General features: G+C 46.5%; 1 protein-coding gene across 8 annotated transcripts in view; it reads left to right on the plus strand.

The window, feature by feature from the left end:
• NME9 (NME/NM23 family member 9) overlaps positions 1-25,805 on the plus strand; it is a 123,410-nt gene extending 97,605 nt beyond the window's left edge. Inside the window, exons 1-13 of one of the 8 annotated variants that reach the window (XM_066350392.1) lie at positions 1,111-1,194; positions 1,592-1,628; positions 6,492-6,686; positions 9,811-9,868; positions 11,138-11,241; positions 12,571-12,642; positions 14,671-14,787; positions 15,917-15,992; positions 18,934-19,016; positions 20,691-20,783; positions 22,095-22,249; positions 23,104-23,240; positions 25,560-25,805. In XM_066350392.1, the coding sequence (XP_066206489.1) occupies positions 9,844-9,868; positions 11,138-11,241; positions 12,571-12,642; positions 14,671-14,787; positions 15,917-15,992; positions 18,934-19,016; positions 20,691-20,783; positions 22,095-22,249; positions 23,104-23,240; positions 25,560-25,576 (879 nt within the window). In that variant the 5' untranslated portion in view covers positions 1,111-1,194; positions 1,592-1,628; positions 6,492-6,686; positions 9,811-9,843 and the 3' untranslated portion in view covers positions 25,577-25,805. Of the gene's footprint in view, positions 1-1,097; positions 1,195-1,591; positions 1,629-2,151; positions 2,201-6,491; positions 6,687-9,810; positions 9,869-11,137; positions 11,242-12,570; positions 12,643-14,670; positions 14,788-15,916; positions 15,993-18,933; positions 19,017-20,690; positions 20,784-22,094; positions 22,250-23,103; positions 23,241-25,559 lie in introns of those variants that run through there. The other 7 variants (XM_066350393.1, XM_066350389.1, XM_066350390.1 and 4 more) reach the window with 7 other exon arrangements.
• The last annotated feature ends 1,928 nt before the right edge of the window (positions 25,806-27,733 follow it).

Below are 27,733 nucleotides of genomic sequence, written 5' to 3' on the forward strand. Positions count from 1 at the left end.
GCGCCTGAGGCAGAGGCCACAGAGCCATCCAAAGCTCCCGGGCAAACTTTGCTCCAGTGGAGCCTTGGCTGCGGGAGGGGAAGAGAGAGACAGAGAGGAAGGAGAGGGGGAGGGGTGGAGAAGCAGATGGGTGCTTCTCCTGTGTGCCCTGGCCGGGAATCGAACCCGGGACTCCCACACGCCAGGCCGACGCTCTACCACTGAGCCAACCGGCCAGGGCTACCTCATGAGTTTTGATGCTTTGTTAAGTGCATACACATTAAGTATTCTTCCATCTTCCTGGAGAACTGACCTCTTTAATATTATGTAACACCTTCTCTTCATCCCTGATACATTTGCCTGAATTAATATGGCTATTCCAGCCTTCTCCACTCCTTTATCTGTGTCTCTATATTTAAAGTGAATTTCTTACAGACAAGACACAGTTGGTACTAGTTGTTGGTACTAGTTTTTATTCACTGACAATCTTTTTCTTTTCAATGTTTGTAACTGTTTTCTATTTGTTCCACTTGACTTTCACACCTAATTTTGAATTTGTAGTTCTCTTTTTTTTTTTTAGATTTTATTTATTAATTTTTAGAGGAGAGCAAAGGGAGGGGGAAATGGGGAAGAAGCTGGAAGCATCAATTCTTAGTAGTTGCTTCCTATTTGTGCCTTGACCAGGCAAGCCCAGGGTTTGAAACCGCCAACCTCAGCATTCCAGGTCCATGCTTTATCCACTGCGCCACCACAAGTAAGGCTGTATTCGCTGTCTTAATGGGAACCCCTTAAAAACTGAAGCCACCTGGCTTGGCATGCATTAAATAACAGGAAAAAAAAAGGCTGCATACCAGCCCTGGTGGGTAGGAATGACGTAGGAATTCAGAGACGCAACTGTGTAATAGCTAGGTGCACCAAGTCTCTGCTTGGTGGGTCCAAATCCCCCAGATACAAACACTAATGAGAGTGGTCCATTAGTCCAATTCTGCTAGCAGTGGGTGGGACTCCCTCGGGCCTGTCCGCTGGGCCCAGTGTGGGCGTGGCTTACATTTACACGTGTTTATTACCTATTGACGTGGCTTTGTGCTGTGTTGCTATGACGACCGTGGCTGAGTCGCTGAAGACTCTGCACTTTGAAGACTGTGTACTCGTGGAGAGATCCAGAATCGTTCGTGGTGGTTCAACTTCTCAGGAATACATTTAACAGTAGGAATAGTTAGTGTTGTGTGGCCTTTTTTCCCCGGAATTCTTGGCAGGCTCTCTGATGCTATCTTCTGGCACCCCCACGCAGGCCTCTGAGCACGCCCTTGGGTGGGCTTCACGGCTTGGGTTTCAGAAGCCGCAGTAAACCCCCGCCCCTCCCCACAACCCTCATTCTGTCAAGCCACCAGTCCCGCGGGCTGCTGGCTCCGCTTCCACTGTAAGGTGTTTATTTTATGTCAGTGCATTTATTTGCTGCTACTTATATTTACCTGAAAGGGAACCGGGTGAGAGGTAGTGAGGGTTGGGGGCTTTGTCTAAAGTAGGCTTGCTGATCTACTGTAGCGGTTTGTTAAGAAGCTGCGGAAGGGGCAGGCCCAGGCCAGCTGTAACAGGGCTTCTGTCTTTGCAGAGCCATGGGTAGCAAGAGGAAGGAAGTCACCCTGCAGGTAAGTCTCTAGTGGCGCTTTCAGCACTTGGTTGGAGTTGGAGGATGAGGATGGGTGGAACTGAAAGTGCAATATAAAAATGATACTCTGTTTGCCAGCAATATATGACAGACGGTGTTCTCAAACTTATAGATTTTGGACTCCCAGTTTGACAATTTTTGTGCACTTAAATACAAACAAACATAGCATTGAGTTTATACTCTTTATGCTTATAGTACATATGCAGCCTTGAAATCCAAACATGAATTAAAATAAAATTACAAAAACCAAGAAAATATTGATCAATATAATTCGATGTGACGTATTTTTTGTTGAAATATAATTGCAACTTGCTGCAAGAATATGATATAGATTCTTTTGAGTTTGGGCATACCTCTGTGACTATGTGCACTCTGACGGCTGAGCTATTCAATTATTTGCTTATTCAAAAAGTATGTTTTGATATTTTATGTGCTGTGCATTAGTCATATAAAGTGTCTCACTTAATTTGTGCCTAGGACAAGTGAATCCATAAACCAGCGTGTCTGTTCTTCTTCCCTGGGCCTGGATAATAAGTTGTGGGTGATTCCAAGGTGATGGTAAAAATATGCAAACATGACCTGGGTAATTGGGAGGGAGGGCTTTGTCATATGGAGATCATCTGTATGATCTGTGATATGGATACATTTTAAAGCAAACTTTAAAATGTCTCATACAGAGCTCTGCCCATCAGGATTAATGCCCAGGCTACAGGCACCCCCTGGAGAGTAGAGAGGCAGGGTAACTTCATTTTCTTTGTTTTCAGTGACCTCCAGCACTTTGTAGGTGAATTTCAAAAGCCAGGTAATCTAAGTACTTCATTGGGTAGGGCGGTGTGGCCCAGGGAAGAGCTTTGGATTGGAAGCCTGAGGACCTGATGTAGCTCTTGACTCTTAGCCAACTCTGAGATTTTAGATAAATCACATAATTGCCTATCTGTAGAATGAGGACGTTGGGGAAATTATCCCTTAGGGCCTTCCTGCCTTAATGTTCTAATAGTCTCGAGTTATGAAACTTACCATTTGTGTATATTCTCTCTGTAAATAAATTCTAAGCACCTCATCCTAGCACTTAACGCTACACAAATGATTTCCTTAGCCGCTCCGTGCTTCTTCTATATCTTCTATGTAAACAGGGGTGGGGTAGGGTGGGGTCGGGGAAGATATCCATACCTGCAGAGAGAGTTCTTGTGAAAAATTTCTAGACACTTGCAGGTTGGTTTGAATGCTGTCTGTGGTGGCGCTAAGATTTTTGCCTCATCTGATTATCTTTTCATGTATCTAGACCAGGGATAGTCAACCTTTTTATACCTACTGCCCACTTTTGTATCCCTGTTAGTAGTAAAATTTTCTAACCGCCCACCGGTTCCACAGTAGTGGTGATTTATAAAGTAGGGAAGTAACTTTACTTTATAAAATTTATAAAGCAGAGTTATAGCAAGTTAAAGCATATAATAATAATTACTTACCAAGTACTTTATGTCAGATTTTCGCTAAGTTTGGCAGAATAAATCTTTATAAAACAACTTACTATAGTTAAATTTTTTATTTATACTTTGGTTGCTCCGCTACCACCCACCATGAAAGCTGGAACGCCCACCAGTGGGCAGTAGGGACCAGGTTGACTACCACTGATCCCGATATCCCCTTTGAGGCTAATAACATTTTTTAGAGATGTTTTTCATGTGTTTCCCCAGAGCTCTTGAGTTGAATGCAGTACTCTAAGTGCTACATCCGCTAAGGGAGGAGGGAGAGAGTGTGCACTGAGGCATCAGTGTAAGCATTGCCTCTCTACCAGGTCGGTCAGCCCCTTGAAGCAAGGCTCTAAGGTCTGCCAACCCACATACCCTGTTCTCTCTCTGGGTAAGACTATTTAGGGTTGCTTTTGTGACTGAGACAGACATGACAGGACATCCAGAAACAATGTAACCAAAAGGTACCACACTCCCCATTTGATCCCTACCAAATGTAGGGCTTGGTGGATGTTTCCCCATACTGTTCTGCTCCTGCCCTGCTCCTTGGAGGGAGATTCTTCAACTGTCCAAAGGGTCTGGGCTGCATTGCTGATGCGATTCACTCCCATCACAGGAGTTCTCCATAGAGAACTGCCATTGACTGACAGCTGAGCCTTTGAAAGCCACTGTTATGAGAGAGAGGGTGGGGATGGGGGTGGGGACACTTCTGAACCCTTCTAACACTTTCCTCAGGACTGTACTTGTGTGCCCATGACATCAGTCCAACTTTCTTACCTCATATAAGGCATCAAGACTTTTCTTTTAAAAAAATCAAAACAAAAAAGTATGAAAATATAATTTCTTCAGAAAGATGGAGCTTTAATAGAGGATTTGCAGATGTTGCATTTCCAGCTTTTTTTAATAAATAAATTTTTATTAGTTTTAATGGGGTGACATCAATAAATCAGGGTACATATATTCAAAGAAAACATGTCCAGGTTATCTTGTCATTCATTTATGTTGTATACCCATCACCCAAAGTCAGATTGTCCTCCGTCAACTTCTATCTAGTTTTCTTTGTGCCCCTCCCCCTCTCCCTTCTCCTCTCCCTCCTTCCCTCCCCCCCATAACCACCACACTCTTGTCCATGTCTCTTAGTCTCGTTTATATGTCCCACCAATGTATGGAATCATGCAGTTCTTGGTTTTTTCTGATTTACTTATTTCACTCCATATAATGTTATCAAGATCCCACCATTTTGTTGTAAATGATCCGATGTCATCATTTCTTATGGCTGAGTAGTATTCCATAGTGTATATGTGCCACATCTTCTTTATCCAGTCTTCTTTCTATATATTTTTTTGCAGTGATTAAAGCCTTTAAGCAAACTCTTGGCCAATACAACAAGAATCCATAGCATTTCCAGCTCTTTTAAAGGGACAAAGATTTTAGCATACCTTATTAAGAATAAGTGGTGGCCCTGGCCGGTTGGCTCAGTGGTAGAGCGTCGCCTGGTGTGCGGATATCCCAGGTTTGATTCCTGGTCAGGGCACACCAGAGAAGTGCCCATCTGCTTCTCCACCCTCCTCCTCTCCTTTCTCTCTGTCTCTCTCTTCCTCCTCCTCAGCCAAGGCTCCATTGGAGCAAAGTTGGCCCAGGCGCTGAGGGTGGTTCCATGGCCTCCACCTCAGTGCTAGAGTGGCTCCAGTTGCAACAGAGCAACGCCCCTGGTGGACAGAGCATCACCCCCTAGTGGGCATGCTGGGTGGATCCCGGTTGGACACATGCAGAAGTCTGTCTCTCTGCCTCCCTGCTTCTCACTTCAGAAAAATACAAAAGAATAAAAATAATAAATAGTAATTGTCATGGTCTTTTAATTTATATATTTCCAAAATAGCTCCCTAAAAAAACAAACAAACAAAATACTTACCAATTACAAAGGGAAAGAGAATAATTTCACAGTGCATGACAGACCACTTTAATCAAGTGATCAGAGCAAACATCAGCAGTAATGAGGCAGATGGAAACTATATGTCACCTGGTAGGATGCCATGAGAGGAACATACTTCTGCTTATCTGACACTCCAACCAAGTCCAACCAATTCCATCCAATTCAATTCCAAACAATCCAACCAGCTCCAACCAATTCTACCATGTCCAATCAATTCCAACCAATCCAACTAATTCCAACCAACAACCAGCTCCAAGCAAACCAATGATGCACAGCCTGACTAATCAGGAGGAAATGCCAGACACACCCAAACTGAAGAACATTCTTTATGCAGTCTTTAAAGTGTCAAGGTCATGAAAATCAAAGACTAAAGAACTATTCCAGACTGAGGAGACTAAAAAGACCCAACAATTCTGGCACATGATTCTGATTGGAGCTTTTGCTATCAGGACTTTATTAGGAGGATCAGTAAAACTTGAATAGAGTCTAAGGATTAGATAGTAATAATGTATCAGGGCTTATTTTCTGATTTTTATTTTTATTTTTTTGTACAGAGACAGAGAGAGAGTCAGAGAGAGGGACAGACAGGGACAGACAGACAGGAATGGAGAGATAAGAAGCATCAATCATTAGTTTTTCATTGCGCATTGCGACACCTTAGTTGTTCGTTGATTGATTTCTCATATGTGCCTTAACCGCGGGCCTTCAGCAGACTGAGTAACCCCTTGCTTGAGCCAGCGACCTTGGGTCCAAGCTGGTGAGCTTTTTCTCAAACGAGATGAGCCCGCGCTCAAGCTGGCGACCTCGGGGTCTTGAACCTGGGTCCTCAGCATCCCAGTCCGACGCTCTATCCACTGCGTCACTGCCTGGTCAGGCTATTTTCTGATTTTGAGATAATGTATTCAGAAATAGTGGAATATTAGACTGGTAATTTACTTTCAAATAATTCAAGAAAAAAGTTCTTTATATTGTATTTGCAAATTTTCTGTAAGTTTAAAATTGTTTCCTTTTTTTTTTTTTTTTTTTTTTTACAGAGACAGAGAGAGAGTCAGAGAGAGGGATAGATAGAGACAGACAGGAATGGAGAGAGATGAGAAGCATCAATCATCAGTTTTTTGTTTCAACACCTTAGTTGTTCATTGATTGCTTTCTCATATGTGCCTTGACCGTGGGCCTTCAGTGGACCGAGTAACCCCTTGCTCAAGCCAGCGACCTTGGGTCCAAGCTGGTGAGCTTTGCTCAAACCAGATGAGCCCGCGCTCAAGCTGGCAACCTTGGGGTCTCGAACCTGGGTCCTCCGCATCCTAGTCTGACGCTCTATCCACTGCGCCACTGCCTGGTCAGGCAAAATTGTTTCCAAATTTAAAAAATATGCAGAAGTGTACATAACTTATAAAGAGGGATAATATGTATTTCTCCTTGTATTTTTTATGTAAACCAGAATACTTGTAGATCAGAGAAAAATGTGAAGAAATGGCAATAAATTCAATTGTCAATTATTTCTGATGAGGATGCTCAGATATATTTAAAAAGATGTGCAAAGTTTATACACAAACCTACAAGACATTGCTGAAAAAATTAAGGAAGATTTAGTAAATGCTGAGAAACATCACATTCATGGACTGGAAGACTCAAGGTTATTATTTCTATTTTTTCCTAAATTGATCCATAGAATCAATGTAATCTCAATTAAAATATCTGTGGAAGTTTTTACAGAAATTGCCAAGCTGGTTCTACAATGTTTATAGAAATGCAAAGACCTAGAATAGCCAGTACAATCTTGAAAAAGAAAAAATATGGAGGCTTCACATTCATTGCCTCATTCCAAGACTTATTATAAAGCTACAGTAATCAGAATAGTGTGGTAGTGGTATAAGCTAGACAGATAGGTCAATGAAATAGAATAGGAGACAAAATAAGCCCATACTTGTGCAGTCAATTGGTTGTTTTTTTTTTTTTTTAATTTTTATTTATTTATTTTTACAGAGGCAGAGATAGACAGGGACAGACAGACAGGAATGAAGAGAGATGAGAAGCATCAATCATTAGTTTTTCGTTGTGACTTCTTAGTTGTTCATTGATTGCTTTCTCATATGTGCCTTGACCACGGGCCTTCAGCAGACTGAGTAACCCCTTGCTGGAGCCAGCGACCTTGGGTCCAAGCTGGTGAGCTTTGCTCAAACCAGATGAGCCCGTGCTCAAGCTGGCGACCTCGGGGTCTCGAACCTGGGTCCTTCCGCATCCCAGTCCGATGCTCTATCCACTGCGCCACCACCTGGTCAGGCTGCAGTCAATTGGTTTTATACAAAGGTGCCAAAGCAATATTAGTGAGAAAATAAGTCTTCTTGACAAATTTCATAGAAACAACTGTACATCCATATAGAAAAAATGAACCACAATTCTTCTCCTTCAACAAACACAGAAATTAATTTCAGATTGCTCACAGACTTAAATGTAAAAGCTTAAATTATAAAGCTTTTATTTATTTATTTATTTATTTATTTATTTGGGTATTTTTCTGAAGTGAGAAGCAGGGAGGCAGTCAGACAGACTCCCACATGTGTCCGACAGGGATCCACCCGACAAGCCCACTAGGGAGTGATGCTCTGCCCATCTGGGGCATTGCTCTACTGCAACCTCAGCCATTCTAGCGCCTGAGATGGAGGCCATGGAACCACCCTCAGCACCTGGGCCAACTTTGTTTCAATGGATCCATGGCTGAGGGAGGGGAAGAGAGAGACAGAGAGGAAGAAGAGGGGGAGGGGTGGAGAAGCAAATGGATACCTCTCCTGTGTGTCCTAGCCGGGAATCAAACCCGGGACTTCCATACACCAAGCTGATGCTCTACCACTGAGCCACTGGCCAGGGCCAAATTATAAAGCTTTTAAAAGAAAATGGGAGAGTATCTTTGGACTTTGAGGAAATATTTTTTTTTAGAAGGACTAACCATAAAACTAAAATTTCATAAATTAGACCCCATCAATAAAAACTTCTGTTCAACAAAAGACACTGTTAAGCAAATGACTAGGCAAACCATAGATTTAGAGAAAATACTTACAATACTTAGATCTGACAAAGAACTTGTACCTAAAATATATTAAGAAACCCTCTATAATCTAATAAAAAGGCCAACAATCCAATAAAGAAGATGGACAAACCAATGGACACTCCTCAAAGAAGATATACAAATGGCTGATTAGTACATTAAATAGTGTTCAAATGCTTGTGTGGTGCAGTGGATAGAGCATTGGACTGGGATGCTGAGGACCCAGGTTCGAAACCCTGAGGTCACTAGCTTGAGCAGAGGCTCACCAGCTTGAGTTCGGGGTCGCTAGCTGGGATCATAGACATGACCTCATGGTTGCTGGCTTGAGCTTAAAGGTCACAAGCTTGAAGCCCAAGGTCACTGACTTGAGCAAGGGATCACTCACTCTGCTGTAGCCCCCTAGTCAAGGCACATATGAGAAAGCAATCAATGAAAAACTAAGGTGACTAAAGAGCTGCGATGAAGAATTGATGCTTCTCATTCCTTTCCCTTCCTGGCTGTCTGTCCCTATCTATCCCTCTCTCTGTCTTTCTCTCTGTCTCTGTCACACACACACACACAAATAGCATTCAACACTATTAGTCATCAGGAAAATAAAATGAAAGCCACAATGAGATATTACTCGATTACCATTACTGTGGCCAAAATTAAAAAGACATCACCAAATTTTGGTGTGAATGTGGAGCATATGGAGCTCTTAAACCTTGCTGATGGAAGTTTACAATGATACAACCACTTTAGGAAAAGTGCTGGAAGTTTCTTATTAAACCGAACATACATTTACCCTCCGTTCCAGCAATACACTCCTAGGTATCTACTTACCAAAGAGAAAGGAAAACATGAGCACAATAAGATTTAATAAGAATGTTCATACGTCTTTATTAATAATAGCCCAAACTGTAACAGTCCATATATCTATCAAGCAAGTTATGACAGTGATATAATGAAATATGCTCAGGAATAAAAATGAGCAAACTAGTGACGTACAACTACAGTACACCGATGTATCCCCAAAATATGCTAATGAAAGAAGCAGCACAAAATAATGTGTATTATTTTATTTATATGAAGTTAGAATAGGCAGAATGAATCTGTTGTGACAGAAAGCAGATCGGTGTTTACCTGGGGTGGGGAATGGGAAGTAACTGGGAGGAGACAAGAAGAAAGGTTCTGGGGTGATGGAATGTTCTGTATTGTGATTGGGATGTGTTTACACGGGTGTATGCATTTGCCCAAGCTCCTTGAACTGTATCACTTCTGTGTATTTCACTGTACGTAACATATCTCAATAAAATGTGTAAGAAGACAGAAAAAAAAAAAACAAATGAGTACCTCTCTGGGCATAAATACAGACAAATGTCAAAACTTCCAAATGTCAAAAATTGCAAAGAGTATCTATTGTATGTTGCTATTTGTTTACATCTACAGGCATAAAACAATTTTATATTATTGTTTTTGGACAAGTAACAAGTAAAAATTGATTTCTTAAAAATGCCTGAGATTTTCTTAGGATAGTTGTTATTCCTAGAGGAAGCAGGAAGAGGGAAGAAGAAAAGGAGATGGGGGGAAGAGGACAGCTGGAGTTGTATTTGTAACTGTTTCATTGACAGAGGGAGAGAGAGGGAGAGGGAGGGGGTGATTTGAAGCAAATATATCAAAGTGCCTCCCCACCAGTGCCCTCAGTAATACAGCATTTGTTCCTCTTTGATGTTAGGATAACATCAGCACCCAGGAGCTTTGGGAGGAAATGCTCAGTTCCAAAGGACTAACCGGTAAGTTAAGATAATTGTTGACGGCCCTGGCCGGTTGGCTCAGTGGTAGAGCGTCGGCCTGGCGTGCAGAAGTCCCAGGTTCGATTCCCGGCCAGGGCACACAGGAGAGGCGCCCATCTGCTTCTCCACCCCTCCCCCTCTCCTTCCTCTCTGTCTCTCTCTTCCCCTCCCGCAGCCAGCCTAGGCTCCATTGGAGCAAAGATGGCCCGGGCGCTGGGGATGGCTCCTTGGCCTCTGCCCCAGGCGCTAGAGTGGCTCTGGTCGAGGCAGAGCGAGGCCCCGGAGGGGCAGAGCATCGCCCCCTGGTGGGCAGAGCGTTACCCCCTGGTGGGCGTGCCGGGTGGATCCCGGTCGGGCGCATGCGGGAGTCTGTCTGACTGTCTCTCCCCATTTCTAGCTTCGGAAAATACAAAAAAATAAAAAAATAAAATAAATAAAAAGATAATTGTTGAGATCCATCCTTTTTCAAAATTGCTAAACAGCAGAATTACCATGAAGAGAAAAGCTGCAATGACCATTTTTCTGTAACCCTGAGTTTCACGAATAAAGAACCAGGCAATTTCTTAATGTATATATATATATAGATCCAGCTTGAACATCTATTGGTAAGATCTGTTCTGGAAACTAGTCAGTACTGTTGGATAACAGGCCTTGGGGTTGAGCGCAATCAAGAGAGGTTCCCTCACACCCATTCTTGGCACAGTCCACAGATTGGGACCAAATAAAACAGTGGTATCCAAGTTTCCACCTAGGTCTCTATCAGATTCACTTTCCAGGAGACCAGTGATGATTTTATAAAGTAAATCAAACTCCCCTTTACCTAGAGCAAGTCACTCTTAATTCATCAGGGGGAAAGGTCAAAGCTGTGTTTATTATCAAATTAGCTAAGGATTATATGCTGACAGGTCACCTACAGTGACTTCTTCCTTTTGGAATAGATGGTTTCAGTCCAATTCAAATATTTCTTGAGGACCATTCTGGGCTAGGTATGATCCTGAATGCAGCCTGAAAATTCCTTAAGGTAAAGGGTCCATGTTAAGTAAATGATATCTCACCCTACTTACTTCATTATGTTTAGAATTTTGAATACTGAGTTGCTAAGAATGAGGGATAGCCATGTTTCCATACTTGCTCTTACTCTGATGGGACAATAAATCCCTTTAACCATTAATATCCCTGCAAACAGACGTCCATCGCCGGGAGGTAGAAAGGGCCCGACAGGGGGACGCTGCTGCTCGCTGAACTTTCCTGCTTCTTGGTTCCGCACAGTTGTCGATGTCTATCAAGGCTGGTGTGGCCCCTGCAAACCGGTAGTGAGCCTCTTCCAGAAGATGAGGATCGAGGTTGGCCTGGACCGTCTGCATTTTGCATTGGTAAGGTCCTCTTTCAGCAGGATGTCACACAACACTGGAAGAAAAATTAAACATTTAAAAACAGGAAATGTGAGCTCCCTGTTTTGGATCATTGAAAAGACATTAGCTGTGTGGTTTCTATTATCAGTCATGATGCTTCACAGTTTCTCTGGGGATGAGGTTTGCCCCCCCCACCCCCACCTCACTGACCGTCACTCTGGGCTCAGGCAGTCTCTGGATGCTGTACGCAGGGACAGAATACATGTCACTCCAATGTGCATGCTCCTTCTTGGCTCACAAACACTGTGAACTCTGAAGTTTCACTTTCAGAGCATAGGGTTTCCACATTTACCCCCTCTGCTCCATAAAGGGGAATTTTAGCAAACATTTACTTGGACTAATGTATGGAAATGGGAACAAATTCCAGAGAAGTGTTCAAGAGACACTCAGTATGCTGCATGAGTTTGCGGTTCATAGACTGAACACAGGAGAAGAGACCTTATGCTAATCTCTCTCAACAAGTTTGACTTCAAGGACTTCCTTTCTCCATCAGTTTTGCTGCTTTTGCTGGGTGTGTGGACAAAACCCCTGGACGGAATCATTATGTCCATGGCCAGGCTTTCTCAGACACTGAAGGTGGTTTGAGGACCTCCAAGGTTGCCAGTTAGGGCAGCTGTAGGATTTAGATTGAGAGCTTCCTTTTGCTGGAGGAGTAGCTGTGTGAGAATCAGGAGAAACCATCGTTTCCTCCTCATTTTATTCCTCAAAAAGTATACTGCCAATAATTTTTGCCAATATGTTGACAGGACAGTTATGATTCTAATAAAAGTCAATAGGAGAAGCACATGAGCAAGTCAGGGCTTCTCCTGGGGAGAGCAGTCATGTCTGTGTGGTGTGTGTGAGGTGTGACCTGTGGTGTGGTGTGTGGTGTGTATGTGATGTGTGGTGTGTGTGTGTGATGTGTGTGAGAGTGTGACCTGTGGTGTGGTGTGCGATATGTATGTGATGTATGTGAGTGTGTGACCTCTGGTATGTGTGACCTGTGGTGTGTGGTGTGTGTGTGATGTGTGTGAGTGTGACCTGTGGTATGGTGTGTTGTGTATGTGATGAATGTAAGTGTATGGCCTGTGGTGTGGTATGTGTGTGATGTGTGTGTGATATGTGTGCGTGTGTGACCTGTAGTGTGTGTGTGATGTGTGTGTGTGTGTGTCACATGTGGTGTGGTATGTGTGTGTGACGTTTGGTGTGGTGTGGGGAGGTGTATGTGAGGATTGTCCTGCTCAGGTCTCTTGCCATCATGTCCCAGTACCTGATATGCCCAGGGTCCTGCTGACAGCTCGTTTTCCTTAGGCAGAGGCAGACTGCCTTGACGTCCTGGAAAAATACCGTGGGAGGTGTGAGCCGACTTTTCTGTTTTATGCAGTAAGTATATTTTCAGAACCAGGATTATTTGATGGATGCAGATCATTAGAGTTCAGATAGGCATTAATTCTTGTTGGGAGTCACTAAGGGGCCCCAGGGATCCAAACAAGGGATGTGGTTTTCTCCTTGACTGTCTTTATTATTTAGACTAAAGAACAATGTCCACCAGTCATGGTAATGCAGGCCCCACTGGCATGGTGGCCTGAGGGCATTGCTTACTGGCTGGCAGGGAGGGGGAGGATGACAGCTCCTGGGTCATTCTGAGCTGAACTGGCTGCTCAGGGGGAGGAACAGGAGCCACTCAAACGCTCCTTCTGGCTCATGAACACTCGAGACTGAGGTTTTCCTCTTAAGAGCACAGGGTTTCACGCTTTCTCTCCTCTGCTCCATAGAGGGGAACTTCCTGCCAACTCGAATACTCCTTTCCTTTGTGGAGAGAAGCTCTGAATTCACCTTTATTTAAGAATAAAATGTCAAGGTCATTTACAGAAAGTCAGAAAAGAGGGACTATTGAGGAAAGCCAAGTTGGTTCAGTGTTTTGGAGATAATTTGGATGTCTTCGGGTGTGACACTCATGCTTTATACCCTAGGGCCCACTGTCACACCAGGCTTCCTAGGTTTAAGTCACCTGCCAGGCCCTGACGGCAACTGATTGGTCTCTTCCTCCTGACCCAGTGCGGGCCCTTCATCCTACATCCTGGTGACTGGGGTCTATCCCCGTAGGCCTCCTGATAGCCAGGCCAGGGTTGTTTAATTTGGAAACTTTTGGGCCCCTGCTCTCAGCCCTGCAAACACTACCAGTTGGGAGCTTATGATAAAACATGATTTGAGCCTTGAGTTTTAGCAGGGAGACTGAAGTTATATGATGAAACACGGCTGGGCAAGAGGGAGAAATGGGAAGGAGCTGAGATAAATGTACCCCCAGCTAAACTGACACTGGGGCACATTTGCTGAAAAGGGACCACTGCCACAGTAGTCTGCTTGCTTGAGCCCACCGTGAGTAAGGCGTCATCGTAACGGGCTGTGTGGGAACATGAGCCTGGCTGGCAGGCAGCATCAGAAGCTCTCACCCCACGGTGGTCCGCTTAGGGGCGGATGAAGTGGTGGAGGAGCCCCTCTATGTGAACTTCTCCCTCTCCTGAGCACTCCTTTGGGAGTAATGCGCATAGTGACTGCTGAACAAGTAAAAGCAGGAAACTCAGTTTCACCCCAAACACCACCCCCACTGTGAAGTGTCCCCTGACCACCCAGATGGCATTGGGACTTGAATCTTTCCCAAATTTCAAGCCTCCTGTCCACCTACTATTCAAGCAGTGATGTTATTCTATTGTAATTGTTTGTTTGACCTACTCACTTTTCTGCCCCCACTCAGCTCCCCATTCACTGAGGGCATGACTATGTCTTTTCATGTTTAGTGTTCATATTCTTTGCCTCGGTCTCAGTGCTTGACGGAGTAAGTGCTTAATGGATATTTGTTGAGTGAATGAGCCATGTATAGGCCACTCACATCCTAGTGTGCTCTGTCCCTCCCTTAGCTAATGCCCCACTGCTCTGAAAAAAGGTGGGGTTTTTGTTGTTTTTTTTAAGAGAGAGAGAGAAACAGAAAGGTGGGGGTGGGAGTGGAGGTGAGGAGAGAAATCAGAAGCATCAACTCTTAGTTGCTTCACTTTAGTTGCTTATTGATTGCTTCTCACAGCTGAGCCGGTGACCCCTTGCTCAAGCCAGTGACCCTACGCTCCAGCTGGCAAGCCTGCACTCTAGCTGGTGACTGCAGGGTTTCGAACTGGGGCCCTCAGCATGCTGGGTCGATGCTCTGTCCACTGCACCACAACTGGTCAAAGCTGAAGGAAGTTTTGAAAGGAGGGACAGGGGATAGAAGGCAGAGAAGTGGATAACGGCTGTGGGCCTTGAGTCAATGGACACTGACCTTGGATACACTCCTAAACAAAGCACGTGGACACTCTCACTGGCTCTTGAAAAAGATTAGCATCTGGGAAGAGTTTGAGCAGCACATTTGTCCTATTCCAGGGAGGGAAACTGGTGGCTGTGGTCAGAGGAGCAGACACCCCGCTGCTGCAGAAAACCATCCTGGACCAACTGGAGGCCGAAAGGAAGGTGTTGGCCTCAGGCGGAGAGCGGAAAGTGGTGAGGTCACTCCTGCAAGCAACAAACTCATGGATGTGTTGAGGCCAGCCATTTCCTCCCCTTCCCCACAGACTTTCCTGGAGCTTCAGCTGGACGCTTCATTAACTGGCCACCTGAGTCCTTGCTGCGAGTTCTGGGAGAGCGCTATGCCACTCTGACGTGTGCATTTAGAAGCCTTTTATAAAGGTGTCCCCTTCATCCAGAACACTTTAACTTCTTTCATCCATTTCCCTTTCCTCCCTTACTTCATTCAGCTCATCACAGGGGTTTCTGGATCACTGACAATGAATTAAGAAATTAAAGTTATAGAATCAAGAACTGGGTAGGTGGAGTCCAACCCGTGACTGAAACCTCTCCTGGTGAATAGCTGCCCTTACCTCACATTCCTGAAAGTTTTCTAGTGATCCCGAGGGCTCACGTGTTGAATTTAGAAATTGAACTTGTCAGGACCGTGAGAAAGAGGGTCAGAGCGTGTGGTTTTGATACATTATTTCCATGATTACATAGAATGAGTTTTTCATAAATAATTAGCTGCCTTTGAAAAACAACACACCTTAGGGAGAGAGAGGTACTTCCTGGTGCTTTGAGCATCTGCCAAAGGAGCCTTAATGTTCGGTGTTCATTGTTCAAGGTCTCAATCCCAAATAGCGAAGCCCTGCTTTTACAGAATGGATTAGAATCAAATCATACTCCCCACCCCCGAGAAAACTGGCAATTTCCCCCCAAGAAAGATGACCTCAAATGCTAGTGCCTCCGCTGGGCTCTACTCCTTCCCTGCACTGCATGGCCAGTCGCCTAATATTTACCTGCATTTCAATTCTTCCATTGTCTTCTCGCCCACTCCATAATTCATCTTCCTTTTTCCTTAGTCCATACTCGATGCTTGTGAAAACAGGCCGAATCTGAACCTCAGGATCAGTGAGGGTTTCCTGTCCTCGCTCTCACCCCTGACCCCCACCCTACCATCGCACAACTGAAGGGATCTTGCAGTTTCAAAAATGGATAATCTTGACCTCCATTTTTGTTCTGTATTTCGAACCATTATTTTTGGGGTTTCTGCAGGTTTTTGAAGGTTTTGTGGTAATTTTAATGAGCTAACTCCTTTCTATTCATGACCAATTTGTATTAGATTAAAGATGAGGCTCTTCCTGAGGAAGATGAATGTTTTTCCCACGAAAAGGACGATGGTGAAGATGAGGACGTGGGTGAGTGCAGAACCGGCGAGCAAGGTGAAAAGGCAAAGCAGACTCGGATTTGGTGTGTTTTTAAATAATATAGGAGGAAAAAAATGAGTAGTCAGTTTATGGAGCAGTCTGAATTCTGGGAAGATTAACCGTAAAATGTTTTGTCTCCCATCATCTGACTTCAAACGTCATGTCAGATGTCCCTTCTGTCCTTTAATGGCATTTTGGGCACTTTTCACAGCTTTCTGATCATGTTCAAATATGATAAGTGGGACTTTCATGGCAATTACCAGGCATCAGAAAAGGCTCCGTTTAATAAAATGGAGGATAGTGACACTTATATTGTAAAGCTGGGGTTTCCTTAGTCCTTCTTTGAGCCGAAGAGCTCAGGTTTCTGTATTCCACTTTTTTTCTGAAGTATCAGAAAGTCAGCTGTACAGAACAGCTTCCCTCCCCACAGCCCTGCACCCTCTGCTCCTTATTCTCCAAGTGTCGGCTCCCAGTGCTACACTGCTGGGCGTGGCGGCTCTTCCCGAACCTCCGCTATGAGAAGAAGAGCTGGACCTGACCATGGGACGGGAAGCCCGAAGTTAGCAAGGCTGTGGCTGGGAAGGAGGGCAGGTCTCTGAAACACCAGAGGGAAGCAGGACTGCATTCAGGAACCGAGCTGGAAGGAGGAGGAAGGTTTTGAGTACTGAATGGAGTAGAAAGGCTGTTTGTGTGTAAATAATAAGGACTGTTGACTTGGACTCTACCAAGGAAAGAGGCCCAGTTTAGAGTGTGAAAGTTCAAGTGTGAAAAGAAAAAGTCATTGATTCTGTAGAACACATTTGTTGCCTCCTTTTTGGGTTATCACCTGTGTCTGCCCTTCCCCATTATTTCCTCCCAAATCAAATCTCTTCACCTAGGAAACAACGCAAAACCCTGCCCCTGCCCTTAGCCCTTCTCTCCTCCATGCTGAGCTTCCTGAACTTTGTCCATATTTCTTGGGCCACCCAACCCTCTGCTGCTGCCCCAACCTGCTGATCTGGCCTCTGTGCCTGCTCCCCCCTGAACTGGTCCTCACCAGGGCACCACTGACCTTCTTCATGCCAAATCCAAGGGACCGTTTTCATCATGTGTTTGGGGAACTTTCTGCAGACTTGGATGATGTTCACAATGTCTTCCTTCCCAAAGCTCTCTTCTCTCGGTGTCAAGAAAGATGTCACGATCTTTCTCATTTTCCTCCTACATCGCTGGCTTCTCCTCAAGCTCCCCTTCACTGGCTTCTTTTCTTTTGCTCCCTTTTCTTTTCTTTTTTTTTTTTTTTTTTTTAATTTTTTTTTTAATTTATTCATTTTAGAGGGGAGAGAGAGAGAGAGAAAAAGAGAAGGGGGGAGGAGCTGGAAGCATCAACTCCCATATGTGCCTTGACCAGGCAAGCCCAGGGTTTCGAACCGGTAACCTCAGCATTCCAGATCGACGCTTTATCCACTGCGCCACCACAGGTCAGGCTTGCTCCCTTTTCAAGCTGGAGTTCTCCAGGCCCCTGCTCTAGCCAGTTCTCTTATCACCGTACACCTCTAAGCTGATCTCACATTTATTGTAAGATTCCCTTAAAGTCTAAGTGCTCAGAGGATGTTATAAATAGCACTCACAGGAAAATGAATAGTGTTGTTGCTTAGAATAATTCATACCTTTGCAGTATACATTTTTGAGATTTTCAGATATTGTCAGGTTTCATGGCAATGCAATTGAGGTAAAAATTGAGAATAAAAAATAGACTAGGGCTGTTACAGAGTCTGGGGAAGTGGAGGTTGCTCACCAAGGCCAAGTTCATACAAACAGAAGTACAACAGGGGTGGACTCGTGGACTGGATTCAGGGCTCCCTACAGCTTCTGTGGGCTGGACTGTGATTGTGTGGCATCTCCCTCAGCACCACAGCTGACTGGACCGAGGGACACTGACTAAAGGACAGTCAGCGAGTAGACTGGTCAGTGAGTTATGTATGAATGGTGCATTGGGTCCAAACAAGCTGGACAATTTGGTCTTCTCAGGGTAATTTGAACCAAGACAAAGAAGATTGGAGTTGCAATTTAGTCATATGTGCTGGTGCTGAAAAGTCATGTAGACTCCAGGCTTAGGGCAGCCATCATTGGTCATGTGCCGGGAAGTTAAAAAGAGACATTGGCAGCCTGACCAGGCGGTGGCGCAGTGGATAGATCGTCAGACTGGGATGTGGAAGGAACCAGGTTCGAGACCCCAAGGTCACCAGCTTGAGCGCTGGCTCATCTGGTTTGAGCAAAGCTCACCAGCTTGAACCCAGGGTCGCTGGCTCGAGCAAGGGGTTACTCGTTCTGCTGAAGGCCCCTGGTCAAGGCACATATGAGAAAGCAATCAATGAACAACTAAGGTGTCGCAAGGAAAAACTGATGATTGATGCTTCTCATCTCTCTCCGTTCCTGTCTGTCTGTCCCTATCTATCCCTCTCTCTGACTCTCTTTCTCTGTCTTTGTAAAAAAAAAAGAAAGAGAGACATTGGCAGAGGAGACAGGAGAGTGAGAGGAGAACACAGTAGGCAGCAGTTCAAGGTCAAGAATCACGAGAGGGTGATGGGAAGGGATAGGAATAACAGTAGCCAGGTCTGCATGCTGCTGCTTCTCTGGCTTCCCCCCTCCCCCTACCGGCTTCTCTTTCAGCTGTTTCTGGGTATCTGTTGCTGCCTAGCCTTTGATCTCCTCCCCACCTTCCTCCTCCCTGCTTCCCAACTCCCTTCCGTCCAGGTTTGTGTTCCTTGCATGCCCCTGTCCCGTGCAGCCAAGTTGAGGTTGGGGTCTGCAGGAGTGCAGCCAGGAGGCCGGGCAAGGGACCCCTGGGAGCTGTGTGCAGAGGCTGTATGGTCCCTGCAGGCGGTCCCCTGAGAGCCTCAGAGAAGGTGCTGTGAGCCCAGCATCTGACAGCACCGTCCTTGGCTGATTACAGTTTCATCCGAGAAGTCTTGTACCCTGGCAATCATTAAACCAGATGCAGTGGTCCATGGAAAGACTGATGAGATTATTATGAAGGTAAGAGAGAGAGCACTTATCCTACAGACTGTTTTCATGGGAAGACAGGGCCAGGGCATTGTGCAGCAGTGTGCTTCCTAGTGGGAAAAGAAAGCTTTTAAGGGGCTTTAACTAAATTCTATTTAAATAATTTATAATTTTATTTATTTATTTTTTCTTATGTGATTGATCATCCCACTATACTTCCCCACACTGCTTTTAACTCTGTTACCAACTTTATAACTTGTTCTCCATGTATGCCTTTGATGCCCACAGCTGTCCTTCCAGCTAGTACTCATGGTTTTATTGATTATTAAAAAAATAATTTTTTGGTTTTTTTAAATTTGTTTTTTTTCTTTGTGATAGTTCTTTTATTAAAAATTATCAATCTGGCCCTGGCCAGTTGGCTCAGCGGTAGAGTGTCGGCCTGGCGTGCAGGGGACCCGGGTTCAATTCCTGGCCAGGGCACATAGGGGAAGTGCCCATTTGCTTCTCCACCCCTCCCCCTCTCCTTCCTCTCTGTCTCTCTCTTCCCCTCCCGCAGCCAAGGCTCCATTGGAGCAAGGATGGCCCGGGCGCTGGGGATGGCTCCTTGGCCTCTGCCCCAGGCGCTAGAGTGGCTCTGGTCGTGACAGAGCGACGCCCTGGAGGGGCAGAGCATCGCCCCCTGGTGGGCAGAGCGTCGCCCCTGGTGGGCGTGCCGGGTGGATCCTGGTCGGGCGCATGCGGGAGTCTGTCTCTCCCCATTTCCAGCTTCAGAAAAATACAAAAAAAAAAAAAATTATCAATCTGACTGACCAGGCAATGGTGCAGTGGATAGAGCATCAGATTGGGACACAGAGGACCCAGGTTCAAAACTTAGAGGTCACCGGCTTGAGTGGGGGTTTACCAACTTGAGCGCGGGGTCGCTGGCTTGAGCATGGGATCATAGACATGACCCCATGGTTGCTGGCTTGAGCCCAAGGTCGCTGGCTTGAGCAAAGGATCACTCACTCTGCTGTAGCCCCCCCCCCCCACGTCAAGGCATATGTAAGAAAGCAATCAATAAACAACTAAGCTGCAGCAATTAAGAATTGATGCTTCTCGCCTGACCAGGCGGTGGCGCAGTGGATAGAGCGCCGGACTGGGATGTGGAGGACCCAGGTTCGAGACCCCGAGGTCACCAGCTTGAGTGTGGGCTCATATGGTTTGAGCAAAGCTCACCAGCTTGGACCCAAGGTTGCTGGCTCGAGCAAGGGGTTACTCGGTCTGCTGAAGGCCCACGGTCAAGGCACATATGAGAAAGCAATCAATGAACAACTAAGGTGTTGCAACGCGCAATGAAAAACTAATGATTGATGCTTCTCATCTCTCCGTTCCTGTCTGCCTGTCCCTGTCTATCCCTCTCTCTGATTCTCTCTCCCTCTGTCTCTGAAAAAAGAAGAAAAAAAAAAAAGAATTGATGCTTCTCATCTCTCTCCCTTCCTGCATGTTTGTCCCTATCTGTCCCTCTCTCTATCTCTCTCTTTTGTTTCTGTCACAAAAAACAAACAACCAAAAAAAATATTTAAATCTAATCGGAAAAGATCTGATAAAGATGAGGGTTTTCATTGCTTTTCATGTTGCCTCTTCCATTATCTTTTGCTTTTCAACACATTTAAATGTGAACGTGGGCTCAATTTACCCTTTCAGAATATATATATATATATTCTACAGATCCAGGAAGCTGGGTTTGACATTTTAATGAGTGAGGAGAGAACCACGACAGAGGCAGAGATGCGACTGTTCTACCAACACAGAGCCGGAGAGGTCAGCTTGTCCGCTTCCACGTGTCCAACACACTCGTTTCGTTCTCTTTAGAGGATGTTGACAGATTGCTATTAGTTTGGGACAAAATAGAGAACAAGTTTCTTATGAAGAACAAGAAAATGAACAGTGGGCTGTGAATTGGTTCTTGGAATCGTGACTCTAGGCTATATAGGTAAAAATTCTTCAGTTGCAAGGAAGAAATTTTGATTCTATCTGAAGTAAAGAAATAAGCAACTTATTGAAATGATATACTCCGTAACTTCCAGAATTGAAGGAAAAGTTGAACAAGAAGTTGTTGTGGGGAGGAAGAACCAGGACAGTCTGTAGGGGTCTCAGGAGCCAAGCCACATGGACAGTCACATTCGGTGCTGCCGTTGGAGAACTCCGGTTCAGCCACTCTGTGTGTCTGCCCGACTGGCTGACTTGGGGAGGAGGGTCTGGTTGTCCTCGCGTGGGGCAGGCACGGCCCCCCCCTCAGGCGAGGGGTATGTGTGTGGGGGGCATGGGGTGCAGCTAGGCATTATGATTGTCAGTCAGACTGAGACTGAGTGGTGGGGAAGGGCTGTTCCCCAAAGGAAAAGCAGAGTGCTGTTACTTGAAGAAGGGAGAAGGATTGTAAGGTATTGCAAAAGAATACATAAATAAAAAGTTTCAACTATACCCCAGCCCAGGGGTCCCCAAACTATGGCCCGCGGGCCACATGCGGCCCCCTGAGGCCATTTATCCGGCCCCCGCTGCACTTCTGGAAGGGGCACCTCTTTCATTGGTGGTCAGTGAGAGGAGCATAGTTCCCATTGAAATATTGGTCAGTTTGTTGATTTAAATTTACTTGTTCTTTATTTTAAATATTATATTTGTTCCCGTTTTGTTTTTTTTACTTTAAAATAAGATATGTGCAGTGTGCATAGGAATTTGTTCATAGTTTTTTTTATAGTCGGGCCCTCCAACGGTCTGAGGGACAGTGAACTGGCCCCCTGTGTAAAAAGTTTGGGGACCCCTGCCCCAGCCCTTGCTTATCCAGTGTCCACATGATTTCCATATATGTGGTCTTTTAAATGCCCCTAATTTATTATAATCTCATGTGCAGTCCCAAATGAGTCAACTCAAAGTGTCAACTTCCTGCCTTTAGCTTATATCTGGGTGTAGTGGGGGTACCACCACCCCCACCCCTCCCAGGGGTCTTCCTAGGCAGCTGGCTGATGGCGAGGCTGCTCACTGACCCCTCCCATCCTGTGGGGAGGGTGGGCCTCGCTGATCTTCTGCGGGTCCAGGGGCCCTTCCCTGGGTCCCTGCTCCCTCTCCCTGTCCCAGGAAGTATTTGAGAAGCTGGTGCAGCACTTGTGCAGTGGCCCGAGCCGCCTCCTGATCCTCACCAGGACTGAGGGCACCGAGGACGTTGTCACTGCTTGGCGAAACCTCATGGGACCCTGTGACCCTGACACGGCAAGGAGGGAGCAGCCTGACAGGTGATATCATTAGCTGGGGTCCTTTCATCCACCTTAGAACTAGCCAGCAGGAAAGAAATTAGCAAGAGGCTAGGTGACTGAGCACCTTGCAGTCTTAGGGGCCAGGGTCATCCCCGGCCGAGGCAGCCTGGGCTAGCGAGACTGCCCAGCGCTCAGATCTCAGGTTAACATATACTCAGGCAAGTCCCTCCCTCAGGCCTCTTGTCTGTAAGATGGGAATGTGAGCATTCCCATCCTCCTATCATGGGAGGAGTGTCATGGTTAAGAGAGATTTCAGAACCTTTCTTCTTTCTCTTGCTGTGTGACCTTAGAGGCCATGCTTTAATCTCCGCCTCAATGTCCTTATCTGAAAAATGGGTACTATAATGGGACCTGCCTCAGATGTTGATATGAGGATTAAACAAGGATATATATTTATATATACAAAGCACTTAGGACAGTGCTTGGCACACAGGAAGTTCTAGCAATATTAGCATTATCTGGTAGGGTTCCTGGGGGGTTAACTATGTAAACCTATATAAAGCCCTTGGCAGGGTGCCAGCCCCTGGTTGTAATATCAATAAAATGGCAGCACCTGGGCTTACACCATTTTTAAACTGGGCTCACAACAGTTTCCCTCCCAGGACTGTGGCATGGATGTGAAGCACCTGGCAATGTGCCCAGGATGCTGCCAGGATGGGACAGATGTCAGAAACCATCATCCTAGTTGTATTCTTGGCATTTCCAATAGAGAGAAAGCCATTTCACAGAGACACAGGGTGCAGATTGGTAGCTGGTGACCATGTTGCCAGAGAACAAAACATTTCTTTTCAAACAAAACATTTGTGTCTTGTATGTTTTGCCAACACCCGCAGTCTTCGCGCTCAGTACGGCACAGAAATGCCCTTTAATGCGGTCCATGGAAGCCGGGATGCAGAAGATGCCAGTCGTGAACTGGCTCTGCTTTTTCCCAGTTTTAAGTTTTCAGACCAAGTTCTGGAAGAACCTCTGGGTAAGTCATCAAGGCAGGTTTGGTCTTGAATAAATCTTTAGTGAACATGAGGGGGACTGATAACTATGGGGCTGCTGAGCAGAGGGTTACACAAATCTTCAATCTAATAAGGTCTCATTCAGAAAACAGGAGCCATGATGTAACTTCAATAGCAGTCCTGAGCTGTTTTGTATTTTCATAGAGCAACAGTGCTCTTTTTACATCTCATTACTTTTTTTTTTCGTGCATTCTTACTTTGGAGCCGTATTTTTGTTGTAAACTTTGCATTTTCCTGTGGAAACCACTGGAAATATTTAACTTTCTGGGAGCGTACATTAAAGCCAGTCAGCAGCCAGATATCATTCCTCACTTCCTTTGAGCTCTGCGGGCCCCATGCTAAGCCCCTGGTGGGGTTGGGGTTGCTGAGCAGAGGGTTATACAGAAGGGCTCTGGAGCCTGCTCTCACTCTCGTATCCCTCAGCCTCACAAGCATGCTGGGTCATCACCTCCAAATCTGGGTGAGAAACCTCAGGAGTCCAGAGTACATGTGACCTATGCCATTCCATAAGTGGAAGAACCAGGCCTGGGCCTGCTCCTGCTGCCGAGGTCTGCGTGTCTGGTGTGAGTTTGGTGCAGCGGAAGGGGCCAGGGGCGAATATCCTGGGAAAAGCAAAGGATGTGAGGGGGGATTCTTGGGAGAAGGCTGTATGCAGATCTGAAATGGTAATAACCTGTGTGTGCCCAAATGCTTGGTTTTTTGTTTTGTTTTGTTTTGTTTTGTTTTTTTCCTGAAGCTGGAAACGGGGAGAGACAGTCAGACAGACTCCCGCATGCGCCTGACCGGGATCCACCCGGCACGCCCACCAGGGGTGATGCTCTGCCCACCAGGGGGCGATGCTCTGCCCCTCCGGGGCGTCGCTCTGCCGCGACCAGAGCCACTCTAGCGCCTGGGGCAGAGGCCAAGGAGCCATCCCCAGCGCCCGGGCCATCTTTGCTCCAATGGAGCCTTGGCTGCAGGAGGGGAAGAGAGAGACAGAGAGGAAGGAGGGGGTGGGGGTGGAGAAGCAGATGGGCACTTCTCCTATGTGCCCTGGCCGGGAATCGAACCCAGGTACCCCGCATGCCAGGCCGACGCTCTACCGCTGAGCCAACCGGCCAGGGCCCAAATGCTTGGGTTTTAACCAATATATTTTACCTAAATGTTTATGTTCATGGTTTCTCAAGATCTGAATCCAGCCAAAACTAGGTGTTCTGAAGGCAAGGTGAGGTAGGTCAGGTGCCGGCTCTTGTTTAATCATTGCCACTGCCAGCTGAGGGACAAGCTGAGAGCGCAAGGAATGTAACGAGTTGAGAAATCATGGGAAGTACCAAGGTTACACATCCAAGTGCGTGCTGTGGTTCTTCAAAGCCGTGCCCCGGCCAGGAGGGCTCTTGCTCTAGTGATGGTGGCACTGCCAGGGCCAGCCCTCAGAGAGCCCACGATGCATTGCCTTATGTACCCAGGGTCATGCGATATGGTCATCCTCTTTGGAAGGGTGATTGGAAACAAGTTGGTCTAAGTCAGATCTAAGACCAAGGAATCAGGAGAGCGAATTGGGATAGGAATGCTCATCAGGGCCACTGGGGAGAGTGTTGGGAGATCATGAGGCTGACTTTCAGGCCTCAGGTGCTAATGAGCACAGGGGATAATTCCAGAGGGGTCTGAGCCCAGATCACATCCCAGGAGTAAGTGCATAGCTTCTTGCAGGCATAACCTGGAAGCAGTCTCATAGGGGTGTTGATGTCCTGCCGTTCTGTTTGGTGTGTCTTGCCTCCTCAGTTAGGAGCAGTGTGCTTTTAACTTACCCGGCTCTTTGTATGCTAAGGGTCAGGGGTCAAGGACTGGAGATTGGTAATCCTGGGTTTGAATCCTGACCCTATTTACCAGCAGAATAGCTTCTGAAAAATTATTTAGCTTTTGGGGGCCTCTTCTGTGAAATGGAGATAATGACAGACCCATTAGAGCCCCATAATAATATACCTCTGTAATAATAATCTTCCTCACAGGGATATTGTGAAGACGAAAGGAGACAAAGGAGGTCAAGCTCTTACTTAGTCTGATGCCTGGAGCATATTAAGTGCTCAACAATGTTACTCATTCACCTAATGCTTTCATTCTGACTCCCTAACACACATATCAGGACCTCTCTTTGCTGTCTCTTCCACCCTGACCTCTTAATTTTTATTGTCTGTGATGTAGTTAGATCCAATTTTCCTATTTCTTTGTGGGTGGTGCATGGGACAGAAGACTGGGACAGGACTGTGTTTCAGAAATCCTACAGAGCATCTGTCATCCCACAGACCACGAGGAAGAATGAGCCGCGGCCCCACGGAGGCGCTTCCTTCCCCTGAGGATGTGGATTGAGATGGATGTGCGGCCTCCAGAGCACGTGACCCGGGGGTGAGGCCAAAGAATGTAATGTCAGTGCCCTTGCATCTGCTGCGTGTAAGGAAGCTTCTCGGATTGGATCTTACTCTTTTGAGCACCAATATGTTTTTAGTTTAGCTATCTTTCATGAATAATGAAAATATATCGTTTCCTACCTTATGAAACATATATAGAATTTTTTTTTTTTGGCTATTTCTAGGATTGTGCTCTGCCGTGTCATCTCAGGGGACACTGAGTTGCATAGGACAGTGTTTCCCTAATTATAAATTTACTTTGTGAATTAAACAATTTTCGAACTTACCTGGGTGACTATTAACTTGAAAACAGTGCAACAGGATTGGCTATGACACCTCCAGGTACACTGACCCGGGAGGCAGATAGATCAAGCTCGGCTGTACACCTTCATGCCACCAGACTTGCCATCTGGGTGCTTAGTAAATCAGGGGGTGCTCATGCAGCAATGCTTGGGCTTCCATTTGGACCCAGGGTTCATCCAATTTTCCTGATATTCCTTTCCCCCATATTTTGGTTTCTGATTCTGGCTGGAGCTTAATTTTTAAACCGGAGAGGTCCTCGTGGACCAGGTGGCCTCCAGCTTTCACTAGATGGCCGGGTTTTGCCCTCTCTCCGTGGCTGATTTTCTTCCTTCTGAACTGTTCATACCAAATCTTTAGAGAATCAGTCTCACTGCCTGGAAATAAAATGGTCTTTACTTCTCAAAATTGGGAGCAAGGATATAAAAAGAGAAATTGTAAGTCCAATGAATACTATTTTTAAAAATCATTTGCATAGGTTAAAAAAAGAAGTCAGCCCTGGCCGGTTGGCTCAGTGGTAGAGCGTCGGCCTGGCGTGCAGAAGTCCCAGGTTTGATTCCCGGCCAGGGCACACAGGAGAAGCACCCATCTGCTTCTCCACCCCTCCCCCTCTCCTTCCTCTCTGTCTCTCTCTTCCCCTCCCGCAGCGAGGCTCCATTGGAGCAAAGATGGCTCGGGCGCTGGGGATGGCTCCTTGGCCTCTGCCCCAGGCGCTGGAGTGGCTTTGGTCCCAGCAGAGCGATGCCCCGGAGGGGCAGAGCATAGCCCCCTGGTGGGGGGAGCGTAGCCCCTGGTGGGCGTGCCGGGTGGATCCCGGTCGGGCGCATGCGGGAGTCTGTCTGACTGTCTCTCCCCGTTTCTGGCTTCAGAAAAATACACACACACACACACACACACACACACACACACACACACAAAAGAAGTCAATTCTAAGAAAGAAAAACGCCATGTGTTAATCAGAAAACAGGCCTCCTGGAAGCAGCCAGGGACCTGGGGTGAAGGCGGACAGCTTCACTGCACACGGGCGTCTCCACACAGACCGTGCACCACATCTCTGCGGCCAGCTTGTTTATTTGATTCAGTGAGAGAATCATCCTTTTCTTTTCGGCCTCTGAGGTAATACGCTGTATTCAAGCACTCAAGAATAATATTCAGAGAAGCCCCAGGACAGAACCAGTGAATGTGGCCCACAGCAGCCTCAGGGCCCAGGGGCTGGTACTGCCCAGGTGGCCCAGTAGCTGGGCACCCAGCCCTCCCCTCTCCTTGTCCTGCTGACATTGCTCACATAGAAGAATCTCCCGCCACCTGTCTGCAGGAGCTTCTGCGGCAAGGTGTTGATCTTGTGACGCCGGTGGCTTTCCGCCCGCACACTGTTGAGCTGCTCAGCCTGGTGGCCCAGCTCCTGCTGAGCACGCTCCTGCTGGGCCCGGCTGGCCTCCAGCCGCTCCTCCAGGGGGCAGCGGTGGCTCCCAGGCAGCCCTCTCGGTACAACAGGTTCTCGATGATGACCGTGAGCAGCACCGGGTCCAAACGCTGCCCACAGTGGCCACATGCCTCCTGGTCTAAGCTGCAGAAGGTGATGGCAGTGATGTCATGCTGCAAGGTCGCCACATCTACCTCCCGAATCACCGGGTCCACATCCAGGGCAATGATTTGCCTCCGGTTCATTCTCTCACGGCAAGGGTAAAACCTGAAGGGAGGGACTGTGGTGGTGGGAAACGCCATGGTAGGGGAAGCCCTGGGCTGACCACCGAGGGAGGGGGCCGCCAAGG

The sequence above is a fragment of the Saccopteryx leptura genome, chromosome 10 (genome assembly GCF_036850995.1).
Source record: "Saccopteryx leptura isolate mSacLep1 chromosome 10, mSacLep1_pri_phased_curated, whole genome shotgun sequence".
Lineage (NCBI taxonomy): Eukaryota > Metazoa > Chordata > Mammalia > Chiroptera > Emballonuridae > Saccopteryx > Saccopteryx leptura.